Source organism: Rhipicephalus microplus, chromosome 1, assembly GCF_043290135.1.
Source record: "Rhipicephalus microplus isolate Deutch F79 chromosome 1, USDA_Rmic, whole genome shotgun sequence".
NCBI classification, from domain to species: Eukaryota; Metazoa; Arthropoda; class Arachnida; order Ixodida; family Ixodidae; genus Rhipicephalus; species Rhipicephalus microplus.
The window spans coordinates 105,366,792-105,387,479 of NC_134700.1; the positions used below are offsets into that span (position 1 = coordinate 105,366,792).

General features: G+C 43.3%; 2 protein-coding genes across 2 annotated transcripts; both read left to right on the forward strand.

Moving 5' to 3' along the window:
• The first annotated feature begins 5,817 nt into the window (after nucleotides 1-5,817).
• Nucleotides 5,818-13,832, forward strand: LOC142768716 (uncharacterized). The gene is made up of 3 exons (XM_075870726.1): nucleotides 5,818-6,389; nucleotides 11,361-11,415; nucleotides 13,564-13,832. The coding sequence occupies exons 1-3, from the start codon at nucleotides 6,243-6,245 to the stop codon at nucleotides 13,803-13,805; spliced, it is 444 nt and encodes a 147-aa protein (XP_075726841.1). The 5' UTR covers nucleotides 5,818-6,242; the 3' UTR covers nucleotides 13,806-13,832.
• Nucleotides 13,833-16,800: 2,968 nt separating this feature from the next.
• On the forward strand, nucleotides 16,801-17,760 carry LOC142768725 (uncharacterized). Its single transcript, XM_075870734.1, has 2 exons — nucleotides 16,801-16,982; nucleotides 17,080-17,760. The coding sequence occupies exons 1-2, from the start codon at nucleotides 16,880-16,882 to the stop codon at nucleotides 17,355-17,357; spliced, it is 381 nt and encodes a 126-aa protein (XP_075726849.1). The 5' UTR covers nucleotides 16,801-16,879; the 3' UTR covers nucleotides 17,358-17,760.
• Nucleotides 17,761-20,688: the final 2,928 nt, after the last annotated feature.

Below are 20,688 nucleotides of genomic sequence, written 5' to 3' on the forward strand. Positions count from 1 at the left end.
TGTCCCAAGAATCAGAATAATTGACAGTAGTCAAAGTTTTTGTCACTGCCTTTATACAAATACCAGTTTATTTGTTGCCTCCTGCAGTATTTTAGGGCCTCTTATACAGATAGGATGTTTTCTCACTTTTATTACATTTTTGTGTTGATGATGCCATATACTCAGGAGGTAGAATGTCGTTATGTTCTTTCTGATAACTTCTAGCTTCTGAGCAAAGATAATGTTTCAGAAAAATGAAAAAAGGCTAGCATAATATTAAGACATGGGAAAAAAGCAGAGTTTATCAAAAATGAATGCATTAGTTGGGAATGAGAAAAAAAGATGAATGACAGGTCAGTAATGTCAATTAATTTATATTAGGACACATGAAATGTAGCAGAGGGTGGCAGGTGGTTAGTTCCAATAAGATCGAGAAATTATCAGCCATAATATGAAATTGGCTCATACAGGACAGGGAACATTGATTGAGCTTCCACCCTGCAGTGGACATAATATAGGCTTAACGCTAACAATGAGCAAAGCCTGTGAAATTAATGCTCCATGAAATGAGCAGTACTGCACAGATTGCTATTGCTGTGCTAGACTTCCCATTTTGCATGTTTTTACCAGCTTATCCTGCTCGCTGTTCAGACACAAAGCTTCACCAGAAAAACAATGTTATACTTGGTGAGGATAATGCCAGTGAATCCAGTGTTTTATCTACACTTTTCCTTGCTTAAGTCCTCCTCCTCCAAACTATACGATTTTTCTTGGAATTGTTCTGCTTACAGCACACCAACCGATCAAGTGAAACAACTTTATTGGGGCCCTGCAAGACGCACCCTAGTATGCAATCACCATTTCACTTCACGTTACAACATACTGGTGGTAAATATATTCTCTGGCAGGGTACAGAAGTGCATGCACTGAGCTAGCTTGTGCAGCGCGGTCTATTCCAGAAAGCTGAACCTATGTTTGGTACAGAATATTGTAACCACACGATCTTGCACAGATTAAATGTGGCCACACATAGCAACTTCTGAGCTTTTTTATCAAATGATCTCGCAGTATCTGAAAACATTTGTTTTTTTGTTTACTTCATAGTTCCCAGTGAAATATTTCTCTTGTTCCTCTCATTGAATAATGGCATTTGGTGTGACTAAGGTGTTCCTAATGCCTCACTATGAGATCAGAAAAACGATTCTCCTTGAAATTGCTTCACAAGCATTTCCTAAGATATTGAATGACACTGCTTGAACATGTACAAACATTTGCTAGTTTTATTGAGGGTTGATGATAAAGGGAATCAGTTGGTGCATCCAAGCCGGACAGAGATTGACTGGCCCTGAAAAGGGCTGTTTAGTTATATATCTTGCAGCTTGTTCCAGGTAGACAGGGCTTCATTCTGTAGAAATGGTAACTCATCACAATGGTTCCCCAGCATGAAGAACATAACTTGATGCTAACACTGACTCAGATACTCTGAAATGTCATAGAGGGTACATGAAGGCTGGGTACATGAAGGTTGCAGTTATACTAACTGTACAGTCAGCATGCTTGTGTGATATGTGCATAGCTGCATCAAAGCCACCTGTGAGAATTGCGTGAACAGCTGAAAATCTCAATGGCAGCATAGCTTCAGAAGTCTGTCATCTCTTGTTTGCCAGTTTCCAATATCATCCTTCCCTTTTCATGCATCTTCTTTCAATATATCTGGGGTTTTAATTCCCAAAACCACGATATATTAATGAGAAGCAAATTTTGAACATCTGGTGTTCTTTAACATCTTCCCTTGTTTGCAGTGCAACACCAGAAACACAGGACAGGGAAGGAGCAAAAGAGAAAGAAAAGACGGCGCCGACTCTGAAAAAGACGGCACTGACATCATGACACGCACATGTCGTGATGTAAGCTGCCCAAAAAGTGGCCTCCCGTGAGAATAGTGAAGAATTGGGAATAGGATCTACCAGTAAGGGCTTTGTGTGCAATTCACAAACAGTGAAAGAGATCCACCAGGGGTGAACCACAGGTACATGGTGCACTCTGGTTGAGAGAGAGCAGAGTAAAACAGATGTGCCAGACAGGAGCTTTAAATGGTTTTGTCTAGAGCTGGTGCCAGACCGAGCTCTGATTAAGCGTAAAGGAGTATTGAGCGCCAGGCCAATCTGATCCCATTCCTGTGATGGGGTGCAATGTGATAACAGGTGCGAATTCCATTTTCTTTTTTTCCATGGGTTTAGGGAAATAATTTTTCAGGGATCAGATGAAAATACCTCCGACATACATAATAACATGCTTATTCTTGGGCGTAGTCATGCCTAGCCACCAGATTAGGAGAAAAAGGAATGTTTCCCGAAATGTGCGATAAAGTGTTTGGTGCTACGCCTTGACGGAAGTATTGATAGATGCTTTGGAAATCGGTACGCCATTTCTGTAATCGTTAAATATGCAACTGCATGTGCCACTGCTAGGGATAGCATGACACTCCCAGCCATTTCGGGGTAAGCCGTTTTAATCTACATGAAGATGTTAATGAGCCCGTTCTCCATCACAGCAGTAGCTGTGGCCATTCCTTCAACTAGGCCTACTGCAGCGCCAACTAAACGTCTGCATAAATTTAGCGCTAGTACCGTACATAATAATCAGCACGTGCCTTGGGTTCACTTCGATGGTGTTGTGAATGCATCTTGCGTGACAATAGTTTAGGTTGCACGCGTGCCTTAACCATTACTGCAATAGGAGACCATGATTTATCGTCACGCATGGTGTTGCTTAGCTCGGTCCTCAGTGTTCGAAGCAGGTTCCGCCTTGTGAGTGCCTGAGAGAGGCACAAGAGTTGATTTCTGCTCTGTGTTTCTATAATTCCCTAGCCTGTATTATACAGGAAGCGGATAGTGCTGGTGTGCGTTAGCTGCCTCGGTGCGCTCTCAACCGCCTGCCTGGTAAGACTGATAGCTCATTCTATCAGCGCCTTGTCGTACTCCCTCCTCACACTGCGACATGTCCTCCACTTGGAGGACATGATGACGGAACAAGATGATACGAAGCCCAAAACCGCAATGTTTGCAAGCCACAACCCGAGCAAACAATTCAACGGTGAGGCCAGAAAATCTACCTGACTAGGCCTGGAGCAACAAGCCAGAGAGCATATTCTTGGCAGGATAGATGGATGGATGTGGCTGTACCCTTTAGATCGGGCGGCGGCTAACGTCACCTAGCCGTAATGCTTAGTAAACTAACCACTAGATTTTTCCCCCCTTTAAATAGTAAAGTTGGACGGGTACTTTGAAGTGAAGGGTTTAATTTTTAATCGTGCCTTGACTTTAGCCACCAATCAGATAAGCTCCTTCTAGTTAAGTCTACCCGCTTAAAGTCTATTTTGCCTTCCCTGTCCCTAAACACCAGTGCTTTGAAAAACTCTGCGCCATCATCTTGAACTATAAGGTGAAGCCCTTTACAGAGCATTGTCAAGTGTTCGGCAGTTTTTTTTTCTCTTCGCACGCACTGCATATTGTGTCTACCTCTTCATATTTGGCCCGATATGTCTTGGTTCGCAATACTTCCGTCCTGGCCTCAAACAGTAGAGAACTACCCTGAGTATTATCATTGATTCTTTCTTTGGCAATTTCCTGCTTAAAAGTTCGATAGATCTCTAGTGCGGAGTTCTCAATCATGCCGATTCTCCACATGTCAGTCTCCGTTTCCTGCAGTTCCTTTTTAACCGATAGTTCTTTCTGGTTTGGCCACCTGCTGTTTTCTAAGTATTTACCAGTCAATTTCCTGGTTCGCTTCCTCCATTTTGTATTGACATTCTTCATGTACAAGTAGCTGAAAATCTTCATAGCCCAACGCTCCTCCCCCGTTTCTCTCAATCGCTTCTCAAATTTTATCTAGCTGCTAGCTTCCCTGCCATCAAATGATGTCCATCCCATATCACCTTGTACTCCCTGGTTTGGTGTATTCCCGTGAGCTCCTAAAGCAAGCCTACATATTTCACGTTGCCTAATTTCTAATCTTGCTTGAACTTCTGACCTCATGCACAAGACCACGTTGCCGAACGTCAGCCCAGGAACCATGACCCCTTTCCATATTCCTCTTACAACATTATACCTATTGTAATTCCACAGTGCCCTATTTTTCATCACTGCTGCATTCCTGTTATCTTTAGTCGTCACGCATATTTCGTGTTCCCTCAGGTACTCGGTCCCATTGCTTATCCATACGCCCAGTTATTTGTATCTATCTCTTATCTCTAGCGTGACTTCCTGTATTCTAAGCTCACTACCTTTGTTATCATTAAAAATCATGACTACTGATTTTTCCTAACTGAATCTGAAATGTAACCTATCTCCCTCATTACTGCAGATGTCCATCAACCTCTGCAAATCTTCCTTGGTGTCGGCCATTAGCACTATATCAACTGCGTAAATTAATGCTGGTAGTGCCTGATCAATGAGTTTTCCTTGTTTGACTAAAGAGAGGTTTAAGCCAAGTCCCCTTGCCTCTAATTTGGCCTCTAATCCTTGTAGGTACATCATGAATAAGAAGGGTGACAGTGGGCACGCCTGCCTAAGTCCACGTTTCACCACTGTGGGCTTGGATACCTGTTTTTCCCACTTTTTAACTACCTTGTTAGTTATATAGATTTTCTTTAAACGATTAGTGACTCCATCTTTTACACCCAGTGTGTCTAGTATTCCCCACAAGTCCTCTTGAACCACGCTATCGTACGCTCCCTTGAATTTCTGCAGGCCGGTAGGAAGCTTCACAGCGCAGCGCCTGATCTTGTGAAACGGCGCAGCCATGCAGGCAGGGCATTCAATTCCCTCCCTATTTTCTTGTGATGGCGTGGAATGTCCTTGTGTACATCGTAGAACACATAACAGTAATGATAGCTAACAGATCATTGATTCGGGTAGGCTTGGTGTTTTTATTTAAAATGGAACAACGAGGAAGCTGCTGAAGCTCGTGCCTGTATACAGCTGCTTTATATGGAGATGAAACATTAACGAAAAAAAATGTAATGATAAACAGTAGGCTCATAACAAACAACATTTCTCTGAGGGTGCATGGAATATATGTCCCATGCAAGGCTATGCATTGCAGTCCTTACTGCATTAATTATGTACACGTACTGCAGGGCATGCAAGTGTATGCAGACACACGCTGACGAAATGACATTTTTTGCTACATACAAACGTGCACCGCACCAAATAAGACGCACGTGTTTGTATAGTCAGGGAACACTCGTGAATATTGATGAAATCACACAGCTTGCTTACAGTATAAAACAAACACAATTGCGAAAAATAAAGTGCGACGCTGTTTAAATAGGTGGACCCAGGTTACGAGGAGAATTATCAGTATGGCATACACACCACGTGTGCAACATCTAAAGAGACTAAATATGGAAAGTTGCCTTTGTAAGTTAACATGACAGTACCAAATGGAGAAGCCACACGAGAGAACAATTCATCGTGGGCTAAAGAATTGTTTTAAATATTATACACAGCTTTGCAAGATAATATCGACGAGTTTTACTCGTCTAGGTGTGCGAGGTGTAGGCCTGATAAAATGCGATGTTGCTTCAGAGCCTTCCTTTCGTAATATTGCAATTTTATTCAACTCTTTCAAACGCGGCACCGTAAATTTCTACTGGGTGCTCGAACACGGCAAGCAGGTCGCGGGGCAAAATCTTTGTAACATTTTATAACCGAAACAGCGATACTAGCAATGCTTGAGCTGCACTTGCTGTTTTCTAAATTGTAACCTCCTCAATCTCATCACTGTGATCAGGAAACAGAGAGGAAAAGTACAGCAGTAGTACGTAGAGAACTATTCAATTTCAAGCCCTTTAGCAATATCATCTAAACAAATTGCCAGTTCACTGTTGAATTCTCGATGGAAACAAACAGCTGATCAGGGACGCAAAATTGGCTTGGCACTGGCTTGGCCGTTCATACAGAGCCAAAAGCCGCTGCAGGAAACTGGATTGCGGATCGTATTGAGACAAAATATTTTATACATTTTTGTTTTCTTTGTTTCATTTCTCTAATTGCTCTTGTGATGGCGTGGACCGCGCTTCGTGATCTCATGTACCGGCGCACTGTTTTTAAGTTTAGTATGGCGCACGATAATACATGATTGCGTGCTTTATTTTAAAAAGGTTCGTGAGTATGGCAGCAACACTGCAATGTCGGGAAGAGGATAGAACCAGTAGCAGCTGCATGCCCGGGTGGAGCGACTGATGCCCAGATGGAGGAATGTCAACCCTATCCCTTTTGTGTTGGCCGTTCTGGCCGTTCCGCCGACTTTATAGAAAGAGACGACCCCGTCGCTTGACCTCTTCTCTTTTCCTTCGGGCATCAGCGACAACATTGACGGACGACGTGTTCGACTTCACCGTGCACGTGAATATAGGTTGGTTTTTCATTCGAGTGAATTCTTGTTCAGATTTACAACTTGTCGACTTTATCCTGATCACCTGTCACCGGCAATAAGTCACATACGTGTGATATTTAGGTGAAATAAATGATAATGCACATTTTCTGCTCCATTTGCGTGATTTAGCTACACCAGGACATGAGGTAAAGCCTTTGTCGCCTAGCCACTAGCAGGCAAGATCGATCACTCGCATCCTTCAGTTCACGAATCAACGCGCCTGCCTTAAAATTAGTAAGCTGCTCGCAAAGAAATCTTACCGAGGCAATTTTGTTTTCTGTGAACAATGCATCGTAGATTTGTCTTGAATAACAAAAAAAACTTGAAAAATAAATGTCGCGACCTTTTAGAAAATGCCGTGTCTAAGATCTAGACGCGGCATTTTGTAAAAGGCTCATTAAATTCAGTATTTTTTCGTAGTTTCTGCTTGAAATTATTATTGTCTATGAATTTCATGGCCCACTCTTTTGCTTTGGCTGAAAATCTCGACGGCAAAAACTTTGTTCAGTGTCCCTTTAAGGGCAGGTGTAGATGCCATCATTTCAGTCGCAAATCTTTTTGCTAGTCGGTCGGCTGGTTAACAATAAGGGTACTAACTACAGTTCCAGATTTCATCAGCAACACATCGTCATGGCTTCATCAGATGCTGCATTATATACATTCTATCCTCGTTTTTAAATAGGTGTACCGTATGGTCCACTGTTACAGGAAACAAGCGAGCTCATGGACAGTGAGCCATGTGGTGCTAACTGGCAGCGAGGCTTGTGAATGGGACGCATGCGCATAGAATCAGGGTGCGCCCAGTTTTGTCTGCCATTTCTCCGCCTGTACGCATGACAGCATTGGAAAGCGCATCCGTATTTTTGCTGCGCAATTTATCTAGCCCAGTGCCTCCTGCTTCAGGGATTTCCTGTGAGCACAAAAAATGCATGATTTTAATAGTTTAAACTTGCAAGTGTTTTGCAAGTTGTCACCGTAAAGCACATCATATTTTTCGCATAATGCTCGCCGCAACTAGCAAGTTTCGATTACTCAAAATGCTGTTCAGGTCTGATGTAGCAAACATTTTAAGCTCGTCCTCGTGACCATGAAATATTGGTTTATTAAATAATGGAAGGCAGAGTTGGTATCAGTTGATTTACAGTGGGAAAATGAAAAGTGCGAAGGACCGTGCCTCGCAAGTAAGCCCCGAGAGCATGAGCAGAGAAGTAGCAGATGAGGATGCTCATGCGCTGCATTTCCAAATCCTATCAGCACTAATGCTTGACGGACTGCTGGCCACGCACTAGCGTGTTCTTTCTGAAACAGGACTTTGGCCCTGTAAGCAAGTTCTTGAAGGGCATAAGTAAAACGTAGAATGGGCCCCCTAAATGCACTCATTCTTGAACCATTGGGCTCATGAATTAGTGCCCTTTTCAAAATACAACTATTCTGAGCAATAAATTGTGACAGAACAGTGCACGAAGTTTAAAAATGGGAAAAAAGTCTTTAAATGTCCCCTTTATACATAGTGTTCTTGTGATGTCACTTCTGCCGTTGTCGCCCTCTCCCGCCATGCCCGGGTAACTCCCTGGGTACCTACGGCAGTTCACGTGCTGCAGTGCGGTTTGTTGGGGGCTCGTCACCTGTTGCTGTGAACGATGTGGAAGCATTGTGGTTTTTTGTTGTCTTACTTTAACGAGCTCATTGGATTAGGAAGGCCTCGCTCGTTCACTCGATACAAGACCAGATAATCAAGATGTGCGACACATACACCAGCCACGGCGTACACCGGCTGCCCGCCACAACCTATGAGGGCCTATTATCTTGCTTTCACTACAAATTGCCTGGCCCAAAAACAAGTGAAAGCTCAAAATCTCTCGAGCCGCAATTTTAAGAGTGGATGTGCGAAGCGCAGCTGCTCCCATCGAAAACTAGTCGTGCAGAGCTAGGCAAGCTTACAAGAGATATAATATTATGAATATATTGTCACGGCCTACGCCACCAAAGTGGCAATGCCGCCCCCCCCCCAAGTGTTTTAAACAGTGCTGATGTTGAGCTTGAGCCTCTTTGATTGCAATTTGTGGAAATAGTCGAGAAAAATATACAAGCAGATAGCGACTTTGCGTGGTGTCTGCCGCGGTAATGCCAGTCATCACTTTATTTTCCGCGTATGCTTTAACACACTTTTCACTTTGTATTTTGTTTTGTTGTATGCTAATGTACAGTGGAGTCACTGAACATGATAGAGACCGTGTATAGAATTAATTGACTAATTAAAAAAATCCTGACGACCAACTTGAACCGATCGGCTTCAAAGTGAACTAATATTGTTTCCCATTCTTTATAGTTTGTTTCAATGCAATACCAAATCTCCGCGATCGCCATCACGATTTTAACCGCCTTCCTCGCCATCATGATTTTGACTGCGGACAAGTTTGTATGTACAGTATCTTGGTAAGCTATGTCTGTTTGCAGGTAAATACTTGGCTATGGCACTTACCCTTAATGAAGTTGCACCTGAAGATGCAAATATTGCAAAGTTTCTTCAAGTAGCTTTTGTTAATCTGCACCAACCAAATACGCTGGTACTTTTAGGAAAATCGGAATGTGCGTTCTCAATTTTAGGTTATAACTTTCAGCGAAGAAACACCCTAAGCTCTGCTCCCTCTGCGTGGACTACTAAATCAACTTGCCTCACTAGCAGCTCATAATTTCTCAAACTTGCATCGTGAGGCAAAACTAAACGGGTGCAAGCACGAGGAGACAACATGGCAGTTGTAGGCGATAGATTCGGTTGGTGCCCGGGCATGTTGGTGGCGCATTTCGGAAGTGACGAAAAGGCGCTGCGAGATGCACGTGCACACTTTGTATAGTTGCTGTATTGGACAGCAAACTTTTTTTCTTATCTGGGCAGTTTTACCAAAGGAAGCTTCATCATATGGCGTGATAAATGAAGCGAATCCACAGGTTGAACCACATCATAACCTCGCTGTGCTTTTGTACTTTTTTTAGCTCGCAAAATTTATTTGTACATATAAGTGACAACTTGCCAGTAATAAGGCAGCACTCGTTTCTTTACCATATGATCATCTCCGGTGTGTTGCTGCCTCAATATTTCAAATTCTAAGCATTTACACCATTGTATGCTAACTTTTCCTTCAAAGTGAGACAAGCCACATGTGTATCGTAGATCAAGATGCATGCCAGTTTTACGTACTTGCAAGGTAAACATCAGAAATGCACAGTTGATCAAAAATGCTAGTTTAATGGTGCATCTACATAGCAGAGTACCTGTGGCACCTCGGGAACAAGATAATGCCACATATGTTACAAGAGATATTTAAAAAAGACAGGGGACGTTCCGTGAACAAATAGAAACAAAAACAAAATGGCACGTGGCAGCGAGTGAAGGCGGCAAGGGGGGGGGAGGGAGCCCGTGGGACTTCAGTGGATGAACGTAGGGTGTGTGTTTAATATGTGGAAGAAAAAAAAAATTCAAAATTTTGGCGACTGAAATGAGGGTGACTTAGTGAGTGCGCTCATGACGAGAGTAAACACGGTTATTTTTTTTCTTTTTTTAAAATCTCTTTTGAAAGCCACAAAAAATCTGTATGTGGTGCAGCCTAACAGAAGGTCCGTGAAGGCAAATTATGAATTCGTCGTTGTACAAAGGCCTATTTTTTTTTCATGCGCACCATCCCCGCCGCGGTGGTCTAGTGGCTAAGGTACTCGGCTGCTGACCTGCAGGGCACGGGATCGCATCCCGGCTGCGGCGGCTGCATTTCCGATGGAGGCGGGAATGTTGTAGGCCCGTGTGCTCAGATTTAGGTGCACGTTAAAGAACCCCAGGTGGTCTAAATTTCCGGAGCCCTCCACTACGGCGTCTATCATAATCATATAGTGGTTTTGGAACGTTAAACCCCACATATCAATCAATCAATCATGCGCACCATAAATAGTGCTCAAAATTTAATTGCATATGTTGTTTTCGTCCTCGCTGTATTCCGTGCTGTTTATGATGTAAAAAAAAGTAGCACGCTGAAGTGGTGCTGCTTTTGGGCAACAGTTGAAAATGGCGGGGTGCATGAATGCGGAATACGGCCGCTTACGCTCAAATCACTCTTGTGGTCACCTCCCACTGTTTGCAGCATGTGTTTTGTATACACAGCTGCATATTTCCTAGCTAGAAAAATTTGATGTTAGGTGTTTCACGCCATTTTCCATGTAACTATTCCACAATTGCACACACTGATCAGCAGGCTCTCAATTGCGCTGAAGGACACAGGTGCCATAAAATTCGTAGTCGATTCTTTCAAGAAACCGTATGTAAAGGCTGAAGCTTCATGCGTACATACACACACACATACCATATTGTTTTTTGTACTTTATGAAAGCTGCGAAGGTCTCATGTGCTTCCAAGCGTAACCTGTCTTATTTATTCTCCATCACCGCAAAAGTTTTGTGAGTTTCAAATAAAAGTACTTTGCGCATGGCCACGTTTGGGTAATTTTTTTGTGTAGGTGTTATTTGAGCAGCCTACAGTGTTTACTTTATAAGCCTGTACGTATATGTTGCATTATAAGGATGCAGAATGTATGTAGCTGTACAATATAGATGAAGTGTAAAAATTAAGTGTGTCTATTGTAGTGTTCTTGCAACCAATCTTACCCCCGTATTCTAGAACGTCCCTCCACTCAACGCTTCACCATCACTTGAGATTGCTGATGGGAGCGCCGTCTCTAAGCAGAGAAAATTGCTGCATGTCAGCAATAATCTGCTGTGATTCTCGAGTAGCGCAGCAGCGTCGCTTTCAAATGAGCAGCGGCACAGTGCTCAACTCTGTCAAGTGAAGGGTGAAAGTCCAGTCGGGGAGCGTTTATGAATATGGGGGTTAGTTTTGTTGTCTTGTTAACCTGCCATTAACACTGGATTGATGCTACTTTGCTCTAGCTGTACAGTGCTCAGCAAGGCTCAAGGATGCACCGCACGGGGAAGGCTCGGAGCAAACCATGCGTGAGTTTCCTTTCATTGTTACACTATGCACGTATTAAGTGATAGACTTTAATGTATGCTATTTGTATTGTGCAAGTTTTTGGGGACATAAAACTTCCAACACTTATATGTTCTGACGAAAATCACGCAAGAATGAGAGAAGCTTGTGCAAAAATTATGCAAGAGTGTAAGAAGCTTTTGCAGAAGTCTGTGAAATGAAGTTTTGAAATTTTGTGGCAATTTGTCATTGTACAGTTGTCAACAGTCTTGCTCAGCATGCTTGACTGCAGGGCTCCCGGCTGCACTGGCGCATCTACGGAGTGCCTGATGCATGATGGGCCAAATGTCAGCCTGCACACTGGTGCCTCTTATCCCCGTTTGTCTGTTACATCAGTGTCTCTTGTAAAGGGGATCAACTGTGCTACCTTTTTTTTTCGAATGTAATGAGTTCTTTTTCCAGATTATTGTTGTTTTAAGATAGAGCCTCACATTTCTATCAAATACTGAAGATTCTATTTTTCCTTCTAGATGCTATGAAGTCACTCCTTGTGTTACAATAGAGTGAACACTGTTATGAGAAAAGCTACATTATCAAGTTAACTCACTCCATATTGACTTAACACCCAAAATTGGTGAAAACTACACTCCATTTCAGCTGCATTAGGAATAATATTCATTTGCATACTTCTGTTTCTTTTGTTTGTTTGTTGGCTGGAGTTTGGAGTATAGGGCGGCCAGAGGGCACTGTGTAGTCTTTCTTCATCTTCCCAATTTTGTGAACATCAATTGATAGCCGTATGGGAAGCAGCCAGCATGCTGAAACAGCGGTGAAAGCATGCAAGATGTTCACCATTGCATGCAGTCAGTTGCTGTGAGCAACCTACTGCATACAATTAACTGCGAGTGGTGAACTAACGCTGCACTATGTGTGCCTCCTGGAAAGCTGCAATGGTAAAGTGCCACAATCGTGTAGTAACATGGATAACATCGCAATTTGTTTGTTGAATAATTTTGCAACAGAATCAATGGAGTTTTGGATAAATTTGTGTATCTGCCTGGTTCATCAAAGCTACAAAGTCAAATGCGGTATATACTCGCGTATTATGTGTACTTTTTTTGTCAATTCGGTCATGTGCGAAGCTAGTAGGAATTGCTGGCCTAAAAGCTCAACTGGGAATATATGTTGCAGGCGCTGTCACAGCTGTCTCAAAGTGGATTGTCATTTGTTTGTTAAGCCTGTTCAAATGCCCCCATTTTCTTGAAGTTCTTCCGAACAGTGCTCACAAAAACCAGTTTCCATGACAGGGTTATACCAGAGAACATAAGTACTCTCCAATAATTGTCGGGAACCCAACGTAAAGTAAGATGCAGACAAGGAAGCGCGATGCCAACACAGTGCTGTGTGTGTCGCCCTTCATGTGTGTGTGTGTCCATTCCTTGTCCCAGTCTTCTATTGCGTTGTGTTCCCTCCGATATCTAACCAACACACCCAAGCTTCTATGCTAAGTCTTATTCAACGCACTCTTCTGCTGGCACCCATACTGAATATTGCATGTCGAAGAACTCCACGCTGATGTGCTTAGCGGTAGCACGGTTTCAGTTTTCTTCAGTAAGCTTTATAACAGCAATCTGCCTCGTATATAATTATTGTAGCCTATCACAAGGAACGGTAAAAACGCAATGGCCAGATGGCGAAACCGAAAAAAAAATGAGTGTGAAAACCTGCCTCATCTAGTTGATGTGACAGGTCCTTGCACGCGTTCAACATCTGTGCTGTGTCTCGGGAATACATTCTTGTCGTGGAAGAGGTGGGAAGATAGGAGGCAAACCTTTAGGCATTTCGGACTACACATAAACAGGTTTCAGTTTTCAAGTTCGATAATCTAGGGAAAGCATAAAAGTTCATGGAAGAAGGGACCTTGCACTCAGTCCATTTTGTGTAAGACTGCACTCGCCTGCTCGACAAGAGATGTGCCTGACCAGAGCATCATGAAGTCAAATGTGTCTGTGTGTGTGCTGGCAAGGTGGCTCGGGCTGGTTGGGGAGGGCAAAGTATGCGAGCAAAAAGTTTCTTGTAGTAAAGCAGGCTGGCTAATTATACTGGTGAGCAAATTATGTGAGGATGCAAATTGTGCGAGTAAATATGGTATGTACTCTTGTATGTTTAAGCTCTATTGCTACGGATCCTGCGGATCCAACTCGGCATCCGGCAGCAACAAAGAGAGGTTCTGCAGGAGGTGCGACAGCTGAAGCACAAGGTACGGCTCTTGTCCGTGCCTCAGCACGCCCAGCCAGCACAGCGCCCCTCTGACCTTCCCCGGCTGCCTGCTGGTACAATTGGAGAAGTGGAGGCAGCAGAGGCAGCTGTGCAGAGTAAAGCTGTGGCTGCGGCTTTGGTGTATATTTCTTGATTTCTAATATGCCTATGTAACATGCAGAAATTTAGTACTGCTTTAAGATACTGTGTTTCGGGAAACAAACTAGTCAGGTTATCTCATGAGCCACTGTACTACAGTCGAATATGAATAATTCGTACTCAAAGAGGCCAGAAAATTTGTTCAAATTAAAAGAAGTTCAAAATAATGAAAGTTACCGTAATTACTTGAATCTAACACGCACCTTTTTTCCGGTTAAGAGAGTTCATAAATCACATGTGCGTTAGAATCGAGTACGAAAAAAAATTAATATGGTCATTCTTTTGCCATCGCCACTTACAAAATGGCCGCCCCCTACGTGCGTCGGCATGGCGCGTCGGTCATTTCTGCCTATGTGTTTCCCATGCGCGGCACTTCATACGTGTGCTGAGGAGTTCGTCATCTTGTAGTACATTAGCATTGACGGCATGGTAGGGACGACTCCAAAAACTCGACGAGTGCACCACAATGCTGCTTCTAAAAGAAAAGTCGTCGCGTGTGCCGGAACGGACAGAAATCGGGCCGCATCGCGGTCATTCGGAGTTCCCGAAACGTGCGTGCGGGACTGGCGGAAACAAAAGCAGAATATTGTCGACAGCAAAGATTCACGCAAAGGCTTCAGTGGACCACAGCAGGGTCGGTTTCCACAAATTGAAGAGCTGCTCGGCGAGTATGTGATTAAGCAGTGAGCGGCACAGCGGCCCGTGACGACAGAACTGCTCCAAGTGCAGACTATGCAGTTAGCCTTAGAAAAAGGGCTAATGCAGAGCCATTTTAAAGCGAGCAGGTGCTGGCTAACGAACTTTATGAAGAGAAAAGGCTTTTCCCTCCGAAGGCGAACGGGCATATGCCGGAAGTTGCCGGAGGAGTACGAAGAAAAGCTTCAGAGTCTTCAGAGGTTCCTCCTAAACTTGCGGCACAACAACGGCTACCTGCTTGGGCAAATCGGGAATGCCGATCACACGCCTCTTTACTTCGACATGCTTGGCACCACAACCGTCTAGAAGGGGGCGAAGCAAGTTTGTGTACTGACATCGGGCCACGGTAAAACTAGAGTGACAGCAATGCTCTGTTGCACGTCAGATAGGCATAAGCTTCCCCCGTACTTCATATTTAAACGGAAGACGCTCTCAAAAAGAGTCGTTTTCGCGAGTGGTGTGATCAAGCGGGCCAACGAGAAAAAAGGGTGCGCTTTGCAACCGATCTCTTAGTTTTTTTTGTTTTTGTTTTTTTTTTCGTGGAAACGGGGCGCGCGTTACAATTGACGGCGCGGTAGAATAGAGTAAATACGGTAAACGAGCGGAGGGCTCACCATGCAGTGATGCATGTGCATGGAGAAGTTTTATTCACAAATTACAGGACATCCGTCATTAATTAAAGTAGTCAATACATGTCTGTACACGTTGGCTTTGCAACGAGTCAACAAGTTTTGCGTGCAGCTTGCAAAGCATTTGTACTTCGGCTTCAGTATTCTCCTGGCAAAAGAAGTTGCGCGCGGCAATGTCCAGTGCTGACACTCTTCGAAGACAACTGTGTTTCCACTGTTACCATCTGCGCTGCAGCCGGAGCGTGGCCAGCACATGATGAGAATGGAGGAGCGTCTCCACCTGGAGAAAAGCAGATCGGCATTCGAGAGAGAAACACTCCGCGGCAGCTTTTTTTTTTCTCTCTTCATGCGCGGTGTTGAAAGGAGAAGAGTCTCTACATAGCAGGAACGAAAAACAGGGAAGCGTGACACCGGCGCGTTGCAGATCGGCATGAGAGAGCCAACTCTCTGCGACAGCTTTTTTCCCCTCTTTCTCTTCATGCGCAGTGTTAAGAAGAGAAGGGTCTCTACGTGGCAGGGACGGAAAAAGTCGAAGCGGGGCACAGGAATGTCGCAGATTGGCATTTGGCAAACATTCCACCGCAGTCTTTTCTTTCCTTTTCTTCATTTTCTTCTTCAACCACAGCGATGAGGTGTCTGAAGTGCCACCGCAGGATTGGGCGGGGTGCTGAGAGCATTTTCGAAGCGCAATATAGCTTTGATAGGACCACAGCGTCAGTTCGAATTAAGTGTGTTGGAATTAATGAGATTCGACTGTATTTACTATAGTCTGTGAAGTCCGAGTGAACTGTCCTAAGCTAGCAGACGATGTAGGCGGCATCGTGTGTTTGATGGCCAGTGACTAGCAATAGCCTGCTTAAAACAGACATTCAGTAATTTTGTTCATTTATCACCCTATTTCGTGTCCGCTGCGGCTCTCTCTACTTTGAGCTACAGTTCACCCTGCCTTGTGTTAGCCGATTTCTTACTTTTTTAAAAATCTAACATGCACCCAATTTCGCAGTGTGAAGAGAAATGCACCTTTGTTTATTGTGATGAAATTTCTATAGCGACATGCCTCTTTGTTGGCTATCACAGAAAAATATAAACAGCAAATGGTGCGACCATCTAGTGCGACCTTTATTTTTCTATCAGTTTCATCTATGACCAAGATTTGGTCGCTCTAAGGTTGCCTCTTAGTACGCCTTGATCATGTTCATTTATCTTGTCGTGCTCTGCTTACAATGCATTGATTAAAAACATGTCCAAGCTTCTTTTTGAATTCCACATATTTTATCGTTTCTCACCTGTAGAAGCTACTCTTGGTCAAAATTCAGGCAAAGACATTGTAACCTCGAAGAAACGTGTACTGGAATTTGAGCACTGTACAAAGTAATTATACTATTTCATAGCTAGAATCAATATTTATTAAGGGTTATAACAGTGTTGTATTTGATTTCATAACAGCGAAACTGCATTCAGAGAAGGACTCCGAAAGGTTCTCACACTGAGTGTGAGAGGGCTGATGTGGAAACCATTTTAGGTCAAGTGAGTTGAAGTTAGCGTAAAAAAAAAACAATGAAATGTTGTGATGCCCAAAAATTCAAGTTGTTGTTTTTAGTGTCCTCTTCTTGCAGATTTTTATCATGAAAACATTTCGATGCGCTGTTGCGTTTACCCCATCTATGCTTCTTGCATTTTTTTACACCGCAAGCACCTCCTGCAGATTGGGGGACGTAGCCTCCGAGAAATTGGTGTGAATGCCATGAAGGCTGTATTGGCACATGACGTGCAAGTGCTGTACAGCCTTCATGGCAGAAAAGGGAAAAGGGCCTTTGTGAACCTGAGGCTCTGTAGATTAGTGACAGGTTAGACTTGTTCATTGTTTTATGTGTGTGTACCCTTGTGTATTCTCTGTACTGCAGTGCTTCATGTGTACTATGGTATTTCTGTTCTTGTATGCAGATGTCATCTGCCAAAAAGCAGGGTGCGACCAGGCGGAGGCCCTCAACTTTATTAAGAGTGGCTGCCAGGGTCTGGTGAACGCTGTGGGGGCAGGAAGCGGCGCTTCAGAGAAGCATTTGTTGTGGAGCAGCCCGGTGATCCCCACTCTCAGAGTGCAGATTATCGGCTGCTCGTGGCAGCTGGCTTCCTGCCCAGCCACAGCAGCCAGGGCCTTGACAGCACCACTGTCACTGTACCCCCAACGCAACCTGACCTGCAGTAGAGCGGGCCTTTTTTAGTTGTGTATATATATTTTTCAATGTATACATTTTTTGTTGTACCAAATAAATAAAAAAAACAAAGAATAAATAGTCTGCAGACTGTCGGTGGTGCACTGTTCGGCTAGCTTATGCTGATTCGGAAGCACCATCACCATGTTTTAGTTACAAAAAATGCTCTAAACTATGAATATTCTCGATCACCATGTGGGGGACATATGTGGGGATTGCAAGTGGGGGACATACGCTTTCAGCATTTACTTCCTAACGACTTTTTTCGATCTGCTGTACCAAATATCAGTACCAAATAAAGCACTCGCTATTGCAAAATATAAATTGGTAAAAAAATAAACTACACTTCTAGTGTTAGCAAAGGGAATGAGGTATAAAAGATGAAATAGATCGAGTAACTGCTTTCAGTTCTCAGCATTCAACTTTCTCTTGCCCCAAGTATACAGGGCTGCAAAGCTACAAGAGCGGGTCATCGAGGCATATTGTTTAAATCTTCCGGTAAGAAAAATTGCTTACTAATAATGGTTACATAATGGCAAGCCAATCAGTAGCCAATATTCGTCGTGCAGGAAACATCGGTGTAATAACGGCATTTGATTGGCTGCAATGTGGCCCTGGATTGGTCCAATGTCGGTCGTAAATCCGTAGCCAATATTCGTCGTGCTGCAAACATCGGCGTAAAAATGGCATGTGATTGGCTGAAATATGGCCCAATGTTGGCCGAACATTGGCAGCTTTGTTGGCAATACGATGGGCCTTCGTCGGCCCAATGTTGGTTGCATACTGGCTAAAACATCGGCAAAACGTCGGCCCATCATTGGCTTGAACGTTGGCCCGACATTGGAAGAAGTTGCACTTCCGACGTCGGCCCGACGTCGGTGCCGATGTTAGCCGATGTTGGTCCAAGATTGGTCCAACGGCGGCGTGCTGCCTGGGTATCACTCGGCAAGAGAAGGACATTTCTGATTTGCGTCGCCGAGACGAAACTGTAGAAAAGTTGCCGGAAGTTACGCAAACTACGGTGTTGAAACGACAAGTGAGCGAATTGGAGCAGTACAGTAGAAGACAAAATATAGAAATCACGGCATTACTCCTCGCGAGAATGAAAGCCTCTTTGAAGAAGTTAATAAAACAGCGCGCTGTCTTGACATCTCTGAACTATCTGAGGATGACATTGACGGGCTGCACCGCCTCCCGACCAAAGAAGGCAAGCCTCCAGTCGCTATCCTCAGATTTTCATCGAGAGCAGTAAGGGCAAAATGGTTCGCGAAACGAAAGCAACTAATAAACAGGCTTCCGGGAGTGAAATTCTTTGACAACTTGACCACAGCAAACAAACAACTGCTCTGGATGGTGAAGCAAAGAGCAAGAGAAAAAGATTATCAGTTCATCTGGACTTCAGAGGGCAGAATCTTGGTGCGCAAGCAGCCTGACATGCGCGCAATCAAAATCTCAATCGAGGATGATCTGGCCAAAATTACGTAACACCCCCTGATTAGAAATTCCCTTGATTCTAGTAAACAATGGCTACTCATTTAACTTCAGAGCATTTCAATAGCTTAGTACAAGTTGAGGATTGCTTTCGTAAGAAACACGCTTCACGTTTTCACATGAACGCAAGAAGCCTCAGAAATAAACATGTAGAAACCGAGGCCTATTTATCTCAGTTAGATTGTTGTTTTGATGTTTTAGCTTTGTCTGAAACTTCGTACTCAGATGACGGAGAAGTGCACAATTTTGTCGATTATAAGCATGTTTCTGTTTACCGTTCCGGGAGGCGTGGTGGGGGCGTGTCCTTTTATGTTCACCAACGTAATCACTTCTACACTCTGAGAGAGTTTACTTGCATGTGCGATGATTTCGAAACGGTTGCCATTGTGTGCCGCAACTTTCTTATAGCTGTTGTTTACCAGCCGCCTCAGGCGGCACTCTCAAACTTTCTTGACTATGTCGAGACGCCACTACATTATGCCAATGCTAATAAATGAAACGTCATTATGGTCGGTGATTTTAATGTAAATAAGTTTACCGATAATCAAGCAAAATTTCAGCTACTTGAAGTTATGCTTGCGAATAACTGCGATAACCTAATTCACCAGGCCACCAGGGTTACTTCACAGTGTGATACGCTCATTGACTTATGCTTTACAAATGTACCAAAGGCTAAAACTTGCTCTGGTGTCCTGGGTTCAAATATCAGTGATCATTTATCCATATTTGCAATTTTCCAACGCATAATGATTCCAGTGCAGAAAAGTTCACTACGAGACGCATAAATCAGCGCAGCATCACTTTATTTCAGTCTCTAGTCGTCAGCACAAACTGGGAAGACGTGTACTCCGAGCAAAATCCATCTAAATCATATGAAATATTTGTGTCAAAATTACAGCACAGTTATAATACTGCTTTTCCTTTAACAACAGTAGTAAAGCACAGAAAGACCCGGAAGGCATGGATCACGAGCGACCTTTATTATTGTATTAAACAAAAAGAAAAATTATTTGCTAATTTTCTAAAAACACGCGATCTTCAAATATTACAGGAATTTAAGAAGTTTAGAAATAGGTTAAATGTCGACCTAAGGAAGGCCAAAGTTGCCTTTTTTGAACGCAAGTTTGAAAGCGTCGCCCAAAACAGTCGTAAGACATAGAAGGTCTTTCGTGAATTGACAAGTACCCCTTCATCAGGAGTACCAGCGGAATTAGAAGTCGATGGCGTGAGGTATTCTGGAGATTCTTTAGCAAACTTGTTAAACAATTATTTTATCAATGTTGGAGCTGCTGAACCCCTCCATACTGTGCACCCACAACGAAGTTATATGACGTACGTGTATTGTGCTGTGAAAGACACTTTATTTATTTGTCCTACTTCAGAAGATGAAATCATGTCTATTCTAGGTTCTCTTGATAACACATCAGCTGCCGGAGAAGACGGCATAAAAGCTTCACCAGTTAAGGCCGTGGCACATGACATTGCAAAGCCATTAACGCACATTTTTAATGAAATGATATCAACAGGTATCTATTCTTATAGGTTAAAAATTGCTCGTGTGATTTACTCATAAAGGCGGCAAGTGTAATGAGTTGGGTAATTATAGACCAATATCTGTACTATCAATATTTGCTAAAGTTGCAGAGAAAGTCTTATGCACGCGATTTAATCAATTTTTGTCAGCGAAAAATGTTATTGTAGAGCAACAGTTCGGATTTCAAAAGGGAAAGTCTACAGAAAAAGCACTTGTACGAATAAAAGATAAAATCATCCAAAATATTCAAAACAGGTTATTTACAGTCGCTATATATCTAGATTTCCAAAAAGCATTCGACTCCATCAAACACGA

Bases quoted from the DNA above. Each gene is read 5' to 3' on its own strand.
- LOC142768716 (XM_075870726.1), top strand. From the start codon at position 6,243: ATGTCAACCCTATCCCTTTTGTGTTGGCCGTTCTGGCCGTTCCGCCGA. The intron at 6,390-11,360 runs GTGAATATAGGT...CTAGCTGTACAG, and splicing joins TGTTCGACTTCACCGTGCAC to TGCTCAGCAAGGCTCAAGGA. The intron at 11,416-13,563 runs GTGAGTTTCCTT...TGTATGTTTAAG, and splicing joins AGGCTCGGAGCAAACCATGC to CTCTATTGCTACGGATCCTG.
- LOC142768725 (XM_075870734.1), top strand. From the start codon at position 16,880: ATGAAGGCTGTATTGGCACATGACGTGCAAGTGCTGTACAGCCTTCAT. The intron at 16,983-17,079 runs GTTAGACTTGTT...TCTTGTATGCAG, and splicing joins GCTCTGTAGATTAGTGACAG to ATGTCATCTGCCAAAAAGCA.